At 37.4% G+C, this 13,433-nt stretch overlaps 1 protein-coding gene and 1 pseudogene across 3 annotated transcripts in view; both read left to right on the top strand.

Moving 5' to 3' along the window:
• Positions 1-9,106, top strand: part of ELOVL4 (ELOVL fatty acid elongase 4) — a 79,831-nt gene extending 70,725 nt beyond the window's left edge. For all 3 annotated transcript variants that reach the window (XM_061623196.1, XM_061623197.1, XM_061623195.1), the window contains exons 4-6: positions 3,524-3,695; positions 6,551-6,678; positions 8,024-9,106. In XM_061623196.1, coding sequence (XP_061479180.1) covers positions 3,524-3,695; positions 6,551-6,678; positions 8,024-8,290 — 567 coding nt within the window. In that variant the 3' untranslated portion in view covers positions 8,291-9,106. The remainder of the gene's footprint in view (positions 1-3,523; positions 3,696-6,550; positions 6,679-8,023) is intronic.
• Positions 9,107-10,816: 1,710 nt separating this feature from the next.
• LOC133384673 (5S ribosomal RNA) lies at positions 10,817-10,935 on the top strand (annotated as a pseudogene).
• The last annotated feature ends 2,498 nt before the right edge of the window (positions 10,936-13,433 follow it).

Raw genomic sequence — 13,433 nt, 5'->3', positions numbered from 1 at the left:
CTCAAGTTCTTATAAGAGTAGTCCCATGTTAAAGTTATTAATACTTAATATGCATACATCTTTAATTAATAATTTTAATATTTTGTAAGTCTCAGGACTTTTATTTGCTCAGTTGATAGGAATCGATGCAGCGTTCTGTTTTTTATCTTGTCCCAAAAGGTGTAATCTTAATCAGTGCAATGCTCTTCAGAGTACTTACTATATTATAGCTATCATTAGTGGGTGTGAGCACAGGCCTTGATGTGGGAGTTAAATGCATGGCTATCTGGCTTAGTGGCAAACAGTGCTTCTGGTTGAGCAATGCACATTTTAAACCCATTTCTGGACAGCCTTTATATCTGGGAACACCTAGCTCTGTAGGAGTGTCTTCATATTCCCCTCTCCTTTTCCATTACACCCACATACATACACTAACATATATATTCCAAATAGTCTGTCTGCTGTTCTTTCTAAGACTCCGTTCACAAGGCTGGTAACAAGAGGATTTATTTATATCTCATCCATCCTCCAAAGAGCTCGGAATGGCATATATGATCACCTCTCATATTAACCACACTGCAAGTACGTTAGAGTGAGAGATGCTGACTAGCCCAAATTCACCTTGTGATTTTCATGGTTGTGCAGGGATTCGAAGTCGGGTTTTCCCAGGCCTATTCAAATACTAAGGCTTAAGCACAGTCACACACTGGCTTTCACACTAGTTGTAAACAAAGACAGTTCCAAGGATAACACTTTTGAGAACCATTGAGATAAAAAGTATCTGGAGGAAAAGGCAAGAATTCAAAATATATTCAATAAAAAGCAACGTGTATTTTCATCAGATTTGCCAAATCTTTAGCACCAAATTTGCCAAATGTATTTATGCTTCTTTGATATGTTCTTTCTTTCTAAACCTTATCTAAAGTATTTGATCTCCTTGCTTTTTGCATGTTAATTAGTATAACAGTGTTGAAAGATGGAAGAGACAGGAAAGGTTTACCCACTAATTACTATCCTGTTGCTAGTCCTGTTAATAATATATTAATCCAATATACTCAAAGGATGTAACTTCATTCATAGTGTGTACCTGAACCCAGTTAAAATAGTTTTTGATTCCTATGCACACTTATTTGGGAATAAGCCTTCCTGAACTCAATAGGATTTACTTCTGAACAAACAAGTATATAATTGTGCTATTAAGTGGTTTATGGAGGTATAGCATCAGAAGTGTACCTTTCTTTTGTTATGAAGTGCTTTAAATCTGTAGTATTATACCTTCAAAGAGTTCAATGAAAAGCATGTCACAGCTTATTTGGACAAGGTGAACTTCATATTTTAGCTTTTGCAGGATGAAGGTTGCCTTGCTGCAAAGCAACATGCTTGCTGCTTTTGAAGAATGCATCATTAGTGCTGGAGGCATGGGCTGTATTTACATATTTATTTATTTATATATCCTGAAAGAAACAAAAAAAGAAAATTAAAAAGCAAAAGATCTTGTATTTCAGTGCTGCAGCAGTGATACACTCAGCTTCTAAAGAATTAAAATAAAATAAAGAAAACAAAATGTAAAGTGTGAAATGCCAGTCTCATACAAGACTCCCTTCCTGCTCCCCACCTTCTCCTTTTGCGGGCATGTGGGGAGCTGCAGGGGGAAGAAGAATGGTAGCCCAATTGCACAAGCAAAATTCCAAGAAAAACTTCAGGATCCCCCACAAAAAAACCTACCAACTGTGTATTAGTTGTGCTGTAAAGTGACCATTTGGAAGCTGACTTACTTTAAGCCATTCCACTGAGCTCTAGAAGTGGGTGAACAAAGATTCCCTGCTTTGTTCAGAAATCGGTTTGCATTTTGTGGTATCCTGAGAGTATGTTTATACTTGCAGTTTCCTTTTCTGAATGTGAATACCTTTGAACATGGGGTCAATGCCACTATTTTGCTTGATCATCTGTATAAATGATGATGTGGTATAATTTTTTTCATCCACACATTCTAATGTGTGGTAAAGTTTTGGGGGCAGAGCTTATCAAGTGGTGTCACTTGGGGTTTGGTTGTCTGTATTAGTAATCTGTGGCAGGTAACTATGGCTCACTTCATGCATAATGCTAAGCAAACCACAGCTTACTGCAAATGCCCAAGTGTATGGGCTCCTGGAGAGGAGACTGCAGCTGCTTTGTTCTTCCTCGGATCTTCCTGCTGTTGTGCCACTGTGAGCGAAGCCATGGTTTGGCTTTGCATGTTGTCTGAACCTGGGCTCATAGTTTGTCTCCTCCAGACAAACCACAATCTGTAAACCAAGAATAAACCTTGATTACAGCTTGGGAGTGAGACCATGAGCCTATGTTCAGATGACATGCTAAGCCAAACCGTGGCTTAGCTCACAGCAGTGCATCAGCAGCAGGACCGGAAGAGGAGCAAACCAGCTACAATCTCCTCTTCTGGAGCCCATGTGTTCATGCTAAGCCATGCTTTGGCTCAGAATTACATGTGAACTGCGTCATTGAATGGGAAAGGCATTCTCCTCTGCTGCAGAGTGTCACTGCTAGAGTTGTCTTTTAAGGAACAGTTTGTCTTTCCTTATTTTTCTCCATGGTTTTCAGATTTTTTAATTTTGATATTTCTCTTCCAAGTTTTATTATTTTGAAAGTTTTTAATGTTTTAATATTTTTATTTTTAATAATTTTTAATATTTTAATGTTTAATATTTGTAATTTGTGTGAAGTGTTTAAAAGTTCCCTTAAGCTTTGGGCTGTTTTGTACAAGAACACAATTTAACATGCCTACTCAGAACTAAGTCGCATTGAATTCAATAGGGCTTACTTTTGTGTTAGTGGATATAGTATTGCAGCATGAATAAAACTCACTTCATTTGTAGATTAAGAACACTGACTGTTCTTACTTCTACAATAAACTGTGGAGAAACTGGTAAAGGTCTCAAAGGGCTGAAGTCTTGCTCCAGCTCATAATAATAAGGTATTCTGTATTTAACCCTATAGTAGTCAGATTACTACAATGTGTTTTGATATTAAAAAAGAGAGAGAGAAACCGTAACCATAGTTTTGCGAGATGGGGGGGGGTCGATGGAGTGTGTATATATGTTTTTATGTTGGTTGTAATGAGTGAATTGCACACAGTGAATAGCTTCAGAGGCCTAAAAACACAATCTTTTTTTTAAAAGGCCAATATTTTTCCTAAGAGAGAGCACCAAAAGGAAAGAATTTTTTAATTACCTCTTTGAAAAACACTATGAATATTTTTTTTAAAAACTCTAAACAAACAAACAACAAACAAGACACTACAGTAATGCATACAGCCGGGATGGGGAACCTGTGGTCCACCAGATGTGGTTGGACTACAGCTCCCATCATCCCTGACCATTGGCCATGCTTGATTGGGGCTGATGGGAGTTGTGATTCTGCAACATCTGGAAGGCCATATATTAGCAACTTCTGTTCTAGAGGTCTCTGTAATGATGATACTGGGCTACATGGTGTATCGGTCTGACCCAGTATATTGAGTTCTTACACTCTTCTTTCTGTGTTACAGATAGCTGGGGCTTTATGGTGGTACTTCGTATCAAAAGGAATTGAGTATCTGGATACAGTATTTTTCATCCTAAGAAAAAAGTTTAACCAAATCAGTTTTCTTCATGTCTATCACCATTTCACTATGTTTACTTTGTGGTGGATTGGCATAAAATGGGTTGCAGGAGGACAAGGTGAGTAATTTTGTTTATCTTCCCAAATAAGGAGCCAAAAGTGAAACTTCCCCTGGAAGTGAATATTCATTTTGATAAAATGTGTAAATATTGTTTCCTACTAGAGTAATAGGATGTGTGTTCAGTTCTGGAATGTTGAAGTTAAAAGGTAGATTTCTTCCTTCTCTGGGAAATGAGGGGGAGGAAAGAAATATATGACTGTAGTCCTAGGGATTGTGAAACACTTTTCACATAGGTGCAAATGCTTGATTCAGATTTTGCATGCAAATTCTTCTTTTTGTGACTTAAGTCATCTTATTACATGAAACAATATATAAGTCTGCCTTGCTTAATCTAAAATTCTGCAGCCACCAAAAAGATAAAATTTATGATTGTGTCTTGCCTACTCCTGAATATTTCCATGGTGATTAAAGGATTTGCAGTGTAGGCTTGCCCATATTTACAGAATTAAGTCCCATTCATTTCAGTGGGACTTACTTCCAAGTAAGAATGATTTGGATTGCTACATTTTATATATGTATGTGATGTGTGTTTATATATATATATGTATGTGTGTGTGTGTGTATGTGTATACATACGTACATATATGTATGTATGTATGTATGTATGTATGTATCAGTGGTTCTCAAACTTTTTTGGTTCACGGCGCACTGTAAAACATATAAAAATTTTCTGGTGCACTTCCTGTACAAAACTAAAAATATATTAATATATTTTTAACTATGAATAAAAATAACTTAATAACAATATACTTTCATAATATTCACGGTACACCTAGCCACCTCTTGCGGCGCACCAGTGTGCCCCGGTGCACCGTTTGAGAATCACTGGTATATATACTAGTATTCCTAATATGTAGCCCAGGCAGCAGTTTGAAACATAGCCATAAGAGGGTATCGCTATATGCACAGAAATTGTTCATAAATACACAAATCAGAACCATGTCATTGTTTCCCTTTCATTTCGTTCCTTTTATGTTCTCATCAATTGATTTTTACATCTTCCTTTTCTGTCATACAATGGCTCTGATCTTGGTTTTCATTTCCTGCCTCAAATTTAAGTTCTTAAAAGACAGACATTGAAGGTCTTTATACTGTCTGTGCACCTCTATAAACAGTGTTGATCAACAGATAACAGCATAGACTTCTTTCTTCCTGATCCAGATATAGACATGGCCCTTTGCAAAGTAGTTTTGGTTTGGGGCTTCGTTTTTGTTTTTGTTCTGTATTTTCAGACTGTGCAATCTGATTTTATAACCATTCATTCCAGAATTCTGAGCACACATGCACACTTCCACAAGAGTATGCCCCACTGATAGCACCGTTCATTAATAAGAGTGATTAGCATAAGATTCATTATTTTTCTATTTGTGTTGCAGTTGATATTATTTAACTGTCAATATGCGCTCTAAATACACTGTGATTAAAATATTTCAGGTGATATCCTACTAAGTCATACTCAGAGTAGACCTGCTGAAATTAATAGACTTCAGTCCATTGATTTTAGTGGGTCTACTCTGAGTATATCTAACATTGGATATCACCCTTTATATTTTAACTGTTACTGATCTTTTTACTTTTATTTGGAATATTATTTTAATGCTGTTTTAGGTAATTGTGTATATGTGAACTTCTTTGAGAAGGTTTTTAAAAAACTTTTAAAGACAATATATATTTGAAGTAAAACAAATATAGTATTTTACAAGGATACAAACTTACCAAAAATTGGCAATTCCTTTTGTGAAGTCCTAATAGAGAGCCAGTGTGCCATAGTGGTTAAAGTGTGGGACTACAACCTGGGAGACCAGGGTTCAAATCCCCACGCAGCCATGAAGCTCACTGGGTGACCTTGGGCCAGTCACTCCCTCTCAGCCTCATGAAAACCCTATTCATAGGGTCGCCATAAGTCGGAATCGACTTGAAGGCAGTACTTTTTCACCCCAAAATTTGAAATTCTTATTGTTACTGTACACATACATTTTCTTATGCTCTGTTAGTTAATACTTAAGAGCCCAATCCTATGAGCCTCTCCACCAGGACAATAATTCACAAAATATGATTAGGACGCTGGACATGACAGCACAAATAGGAGCTGACAATTGGGAGCTGTGGCAATGGAGCTACAGCCATCATTGTTGTAATGCTGATAAATTATAACCTGGCATGCAGGATTGAATGAACTTTGAGCCTTTTACAGATTACACGTCAGACTCCTCTTCTCCCAACCTAGAACATTCTATTACTTATGGCTGATGCGAGCCATATAATTCAAGAAGAGCCACAGGATGTCATGCAAGGGGGTTGTGCTGCAGTAGAGCCTAACGTAGACTGTAAGCCCCTCAGGATAGTAACCTCAACTTTTTGTCCTTTATATTATTCCACAAAGCCCCATGTATATTGATGATACCATACAACTAACAATACGAATACAGGACATTCTCCTAGACCATGTGCAGTGCCTCCACATGGAGGAGATGGCTGAATGGAAATATGGGAGGTTTACAGAGACCTCCTGATATACACAGTGACCCAGTTTACTGTTTATGCTCACCCTGCACTTATCAAGGGAGGGAGAACTAGGCTTCTGTGTTGGTCCACCCATGTGCTGATATATAATATATATTGCTAATATTTCCAATATTATATATTTAGAACTGGAAACTATTTATTTAAATATTTATATGCTTTCCATTGTGAATACTAGGCTGCAAGTAATTCTAATTCAGAATAAAATAAAATTATTTAAATTTTATTTTAACGTGTAATGGAAATAAAAGCAATAAAGAGGATATGACGCTGAGGCTACCATTCCTATAACTTACAAATAACTTTGTTTTTTGTTTCTTCCTGTTACAGCTTTTTTTGGAGCCCTAATTAATGCTTTTATTCACATTATTATGTATATGTACTATGGACTAGCTGCCTGTGGCCCACAATTTCACAAGTACCTTTGGTGGAAACGATACTTGACAATAATGCAGCTGGTAAGTAACGTTTCATTTTTAAACTATTATCTAGGATATTTAGAACCTAGAATATTAGAATTGTTGAGTTGGGAGGATATTGTGCATAGCATACACACACACACCATTTATCTCTGGAGCAGCATCCTCTGTACTCGGGTCACATCATCTGGATTATTATAGACCTGGACGATCTCCAGAAATAAGATTCCAAGCCAGAGGTGTCAACAAGAACATTCTCTTACTTACTTGCATACAGAGTATCTTAAAATATTTAAGAAAAAATATATATAAAAAGAAAAGTGCACGGTAATTGGTCAAAATCTGTTCACACTGATCCAGTGATTACACTATGCTCAAAGTGTTTGCCTGCATGAAATAGCTGTGTTGCACATGCATACCTTCTCGAGATTCAAGTGCAGACTTTTAAAGACCAGATTCAAACAGCTGTCACCTGCACTTGTTGGTCACTGATCCTTGATACTGCTTGCAAATCAAAAAGTCTAATTGTGGAGGTGATCCATTGACTAAATATATTAAGAAACAGTGTAAAATAAGATGGACTATTTACCACAACCCCTTCCCAATAATGTATGTCTGTAGATCAGGGGTGGGGAACCCATTGCCTTTCAGATGTTATTGGACTCCAATTTCTGTCAGCCACAGCAAGCATGGCCAACAGCCAAGGATTATGGAGGTGGTTGTTCAACAAAATCTGGAGGGCCATAGGTTCCCCATCTCCGCTATAGAGCATAGATATAATCCGTTTCAATCAGGACTTTTTTCTATCGGCAACTATTTTAAAATTGTGAGATCTCAAAACAAGGAAGTATTTTAGGATATACAAACAAACACAGCTTGAATTTAGTCTTATCTTGACTTTCTTTTTTCTTAGTCATAGACAAAAGTTACAGAGACAATGAGACTTGGGTTATGGTGAAGGATGTTATAATGTTTATTAAATGGATTTCTTTTTTGCCCCTTACCCTAAGATCCCAGGGCAAGTTACAACAATGTAAAAATACAATGTTAAAACGAATTAACAACATTTTTTTAAAGTCCATGTTGGGGATGTGAAAATCTCTTTTCCGAAAAGTATAGTAAAGGCATCTGACTAGTTGTGTTGGTCATGAATACAGTTCAGCTTCTAGAAATAGCAGAAGCATGTCTTTTTCTTAGTATAATGGTTACTACTATTTTCCTGTAGTGCATCTGTAAACTTTATGTAAAAGTATATATTCAGTTTTGTAATTTGCCCTGTTTTTCTTTTCAATATATGATTAGTATTCAAACTCTTTTTCAGGGAGCATCGTAACTGAAACATATTAATCAGGATCTTTGACATTCTTTTTTTTTACTTTTTCAGATTCAGTTCCACGTGACAATTGGCCACACGGCCATGTCTATTTATATTGATTGTCCCTTTCCTAAATGGATGCACTGGGGTGTCATTTTCTATGCTACCACTTTTATTGTCCTGTTTGGTAACTTCTACTATCGAACATACAAGATGCCCAAGCAGCCAGTAAAGAATGGCAAGGTTACCAATGGTGTTGTGACAAATGGTATAAGCAAAGAAAAAGGTCTAGTTGTGGAAAATGGGAAAAAGCAGAAAAAAGCAAAAGGAGAGTAACTTGATCCAGGCCTTAACCATTCTTGGCTGTGAGAAGTTTCCACTATGGTAGTAAAAGAGAAGGAAACGTTATCCTATCTATACCAATTGACCTTTAGGTTATTGAAGAGATAGAAAACATTATTTATGAAGATTGTTTTAACAACCATTCAACTTAAAATTTCTATTGTAATTATGTAATTATTAAGACTCTCATGATCACTGTATAAACCTTTAGACTGCTGGTGTTGGTAATGTAAGAAAGAATTGCTGAAACATATCCTGTCAATCCAATGGTTAATATTACAATTAACCAAGGATACATTTGACCTGTTGGAGCAGACATTTCTTTGAAAAACAAATAGTGTATAAATCATTCTGATCCTGTCAGACATTTTAAGACCAAATCGTTCCCTAATTAGAACATGGATTTTTTTCTTGCCCTAATTTATCACATTTCTGTTTTGTAGTCTCTTAAGCTCAATAAAGTTACCCTTATTTTTCCACAATGTCTGTTACAACTTCTCTTGTGTGGAAATACACCTACCTCTTTATCTGCTGAAAATAACACCTAACATTAAATATTAATTTCTGAAATACAGCATCCACCAATATAAACTTTGTTTTATGCTAATTAGAGAAAATGTTTGTCCCTCATAAAATGTATTTTCTCATTAACAACATATTTGAAAAGTCTCTGTTTGAAACAAATGACAAACCATAGCGGAAGACAGTCCTTGTTTCTGAGATGTCATGAAACTATTGTTTGTTGTCTCCAGTTGCATGAAACCCATGGTGCTAACGCTTATAAAATGGTTGGATGTTATATTCTGGGGGTGGGGATGGGTGGGAGAGAACAGAACTCAGTTTTTATATTGCTAATGGCCTACCTATTTAGTACTGGACATGTTAAATATAAAGAAGTATAAGAAATTCAACAGTACAGAATATTTCAGCTGAAAGTCCCATCGAGCAATAGAACTCAAGTTAGCCCATGGCAACTTGTTCATTGAGTTCAGTGGGGCTTAGGTAAATTGGGGCCCAAGTGCTTAAATGCCATGAGCAAATGCAATGTAGATATATTGTTGTGAACTGTTTACTCACAAGGTGGTCTTGCCTCTAGTACTGTAATATTTGCAGACTCATGATCTTTTTACAGGTACTGTACAAATACACTCATAATTTATTATTCTTGCAGTCTTGTCAATGCAGTAGCGATATTGGCTGGTAAGATTCCATCCCTTCCATATCAGCTTCTCTAAGTCTAATTTCCATGGCTGTTCTGCTCATCATTCCCTCTGCTGCACCATTATGGCTGGTCTCTAATGCTTATTGTCAGAGTACCTCAAGCTCTACTCCACTATGAACTGGATACATTTTATTGCACTACTGTGAAGAAAGTACAATACGGATTCTCCATTTGCACAGCCTTGGAAATGGATGGGGAGAGAAGTCATGATTTGCTCTAGCCTGGAATGAGTTTGAGGCACAGCTGGAACTAGAACTGATGAGGTCGTTAGATTTCTCTGCTCTGAATACAAGAGCCAATCCTCATATATATTTATGAGAAAGAGATTTCTCTCTAGTAATGTATTTTATATCATGAAAATAAAGCTTTTTAGTTGAGACAGAATCTCACAGAATATTCTATTTTTACTCTTAACCATCTTCCATTGTCTGTAATAAACAACAGAAGAAACAAAACCACATATTTCCTGATATTTACTATGTCTCTGACGTAATGGAAAGGTTATAAATATCTTGACATTATTCATCTTTACAGGTTAACTTGGCAGACAGGTCTCCAAAAGTAAACCAAAATGGCTGCTGAAATGCTAACTTGGGCCACAGTCTTAAACACACACTAACTAGGGAGCAGGCCCCATTGAACACAGTGTGACTTACTTCTGAGTAAACATGTATAAAATTACACTGTGGTACTTCACAGCAAATCTGTTGAATTGTCGCTGATCTGGGACTGTTAACTAACTTATTAAAGAAGCACCAAAGTGGGTGTTGTTTTTCAGCCAACCAGTAGCAGCCGGTGGTCAAGGTGGGGGAATGTTGCTTACCTGGCTTCCCAATGCAGAAAGGCAGGGGGGGAGGTTGGTGCTGGTGCAGCAGTGGGAGTATGCAATTGGCTTCACTGCTGTTCTTGCACCACGCCACTCATCCACCTCTTCATTACTGGCAGCAACCTCCGCACTGGGAAGTTGGTGAGCAATGCCGTTCTCTCCCACCAGCGGCTACTACAGGCAACAAACGTCTTAGGACATGACACGCTGAAGTTCTGTTGGTTTTACTGGGGAAGAATTAAGCACGTGCTTAATTTTTCATTGAAATCAATAGGACTTGCATGTGCTTAACCTTGGCTGGATTGTTCCCTTAATGTACAGAAATAAAACATAAAACTTCTCTGCAGATCTTTTGTCCTTTTTATAATCTATTTGCATTTTCAGCATGGTGTGATACTGTGTCATAATCCAGATGAAATAAATTTATTTTGATAAAAGATACATAATTTTACATTTTATACCTCTACCAGTAACCTATGGCCATACTACCCTGAACACGCCCAATCTTGTCTGATTTCGGAAGCTAAGCAGTGCCAGGCCTGGTTAGTACTTGGATGGGAGACCGCCTCGGAATACCAGCTGCCGTAAGCTTAGAGGAAGGCAATGGTAAACCATCTCTGAATACCTCTTACCATGAAAATCCTATGAATATATCCAAAAAAGATTCATAGGGTAACCATAAGTCGTAATCAACTTGAAGGCATATAACAACAACAAACCTCTACCAGTAATATTGAGAAATGTTCTATTACAGGGTAGCATGGTTTTTGCCACACCTTTTGACTCAGATTTCATCTGCTTTAATTTTTTACATATCAAAATCTCCATGGACTTTGTGTATTATAGATTCATATCCATGAGAATGCATGCTAGCCCTGAGGTGCAATTCCATCAGAATATTGCTGCTGGGATCCTGAATCATTTGTAGCTAGTAAACAAAGCACTTGTTGGCACTAATGCATCAGTTGCCAACAACAAATTTTTTTTAATGCAAATTGCACCCATAGTAAGATCTGGATCTAGTCTCAAGATTTCCTGACTTTGTGGTAGATCTGATTTAATAGGGCCTGAGATTTAGGTCTGTTTCACACACTGCATTTACTGCATGGAGATGCATTGCATTATAATATTTGTTCAGTGTCATCATTGTCTTTTTTGGCCATATGCATACAGACCGAAAAGCTGTAGCCTTTATTGGCTTCCCAGTTCATGTACCTGTGCCCTGAAAGGCATGACTGCTGCCATGTAGATGTTGCTTTTTATATATATAACACAGAAATTCATTCCTGTTTTTTTTTTAAAAAAAAGTTTTAAGTAACCCTTGCTAGAGGAATATGCCTATTTTCTACAGAGCATTCCTAGGCATTTTGTTCCATTGATCTCTGTGTGGTTTGAAATTTATTTTATGTCACTGTTTGTATGGCATTATTTTTGGTAGAACTGAAGGAGTAGTATGGTTATCCACTGAATGTTTCTGTTTCCTTTCTGTGTTGTTTCTAGTGTCTGAGCTGCCAGAGCCCCCAAATTCATGATGATATTGCTTTAGCTGATGGCCTTTTCTCTTGTCCTTCTTGCTGTATTAGTAAAGGAAAGAGATTCAGTCCCTAGGTAGGACCAGAGCTCACTATTGTGACTATAGGTTTTGCACACAGAAGGTCCCAGGTTCAAACCCTGGCATCTACCGTTAAAGGCAGCAGGTATTTGGAACGACTTCTCTGCCTGACATACTGGATAGCCTCTAGTGGCCAGAGAAGGTAGTACTGGGCTAGAGGGACAAATAGGCTGCCCTTGTATAAGATAATGTTCCCTATGATTATACATTTCATATAGAAACTTCACTGTTTATCATCTACAACAAGGGCTTCTTGAAACAGAATTATTTTTCTACACTGAGTTTACTTCTTAAAAAACAACATGCATACCATAAGCATTTTAGTATTTTTTTACTGATGTGGATTATGATTTCATCTTAGAGAGGTAGTTCTGCTCCACTCCTTTTTCGTAAATCATTTAGAGCTCCATTCCTATCATATCCCATATTACACACTAATCTCCAACTTCATGATTCAACAAATACAATTTAGCAACAATAATATGAATGTATTATGTTTTTTAAAAAAAATCAAAGTAGAATACATATATATGCATCTGTTGGACTTTCACTGGTAAACTAAAGATAATTAGAATAGCATTCAAAATATGTGGGTTCTAAATATGGTGAAAATATTGAGGGAAGCACTGTTGATATAAGCATAAAATAGTATTTTCTCAGCATATCAGCTTTCATTATGGTACATTTAGGGTATAATTATAGTATCCTTATCTAAGGTAAAGGTGTCCCCGCACTTATAGCGCGAGTCGTTTCCGACTCTTAGGGTGACGTCTTGCAACGTTTACTAGGCAGACCATATATATGGGGTGGGATTGCCAGTTCCTTCCCTGGCCTTACCCCCCAGCATATGCCAGGTACTCATTTTACCGACCATGGATGGATGGAAGGCTGAGTGGACCTTGACCCCTTTTACCAGAGATTCGACTTCCTCCTTCCGTTGGAATCGAACTCCGGCCATGAGCAGAGCTTTGGCTGCGTTACCACCGCTTACCACTCTGTGCCATGGAGGGCACTCTGCACCACGGCATAGCAATTAATTCAAAATATAAGTTAATTTCATTAGAGGTTAAGGACATTTTAACATATTTTCACAATCCATGTCTACTCAGAAGTAAGCTCCATTGGGTTCAATGGGACTTACTCCCAGGTAAGTGTGTATTGGATTGCAGCCTAAGGGAGTAAATATACAACACCAGTGCCAGCTCCAGGTTTCTGGGAGCTATCAGTAGGTCCCCTCTCCCTTTTCCTCCTCAAACCACATTCCTCCTCCCTTTTGGCCCCACTCCTTTAAAATAAAATAAATGTTGACCGATATGACAACCCCCTATTGTCAAAGAAAAGCAATATAACATGTTGAACTTTTGAAATGATGAGTGCCATATCCCCGTCACTGAATGGATGCACCACTGCCACACATCTGAAATTAACCCTTGGGTCTCTCTACTATAATCTCATTTCACCCTTCATGTTTTGGAAA

The sequence above is a fragment of the Rhineura floridana genome, chromosome 4, assembly GCF_030035675.1.
Source record: "Rhineura floridana isolate rRhiFlo1 chromosome 4, rRhiFlo1.hap2, whole genome shotgun sequence".
Taxonomy (NCBI): Eukaryota; Metazoa; Chordata; class Lepidosauria; order Squamata; family Rhineuridae; genus Rhineura; species Rhineura floridana.
This window is presented reverse-complemented; position numbering and strand designations above follow the sequence as displayed.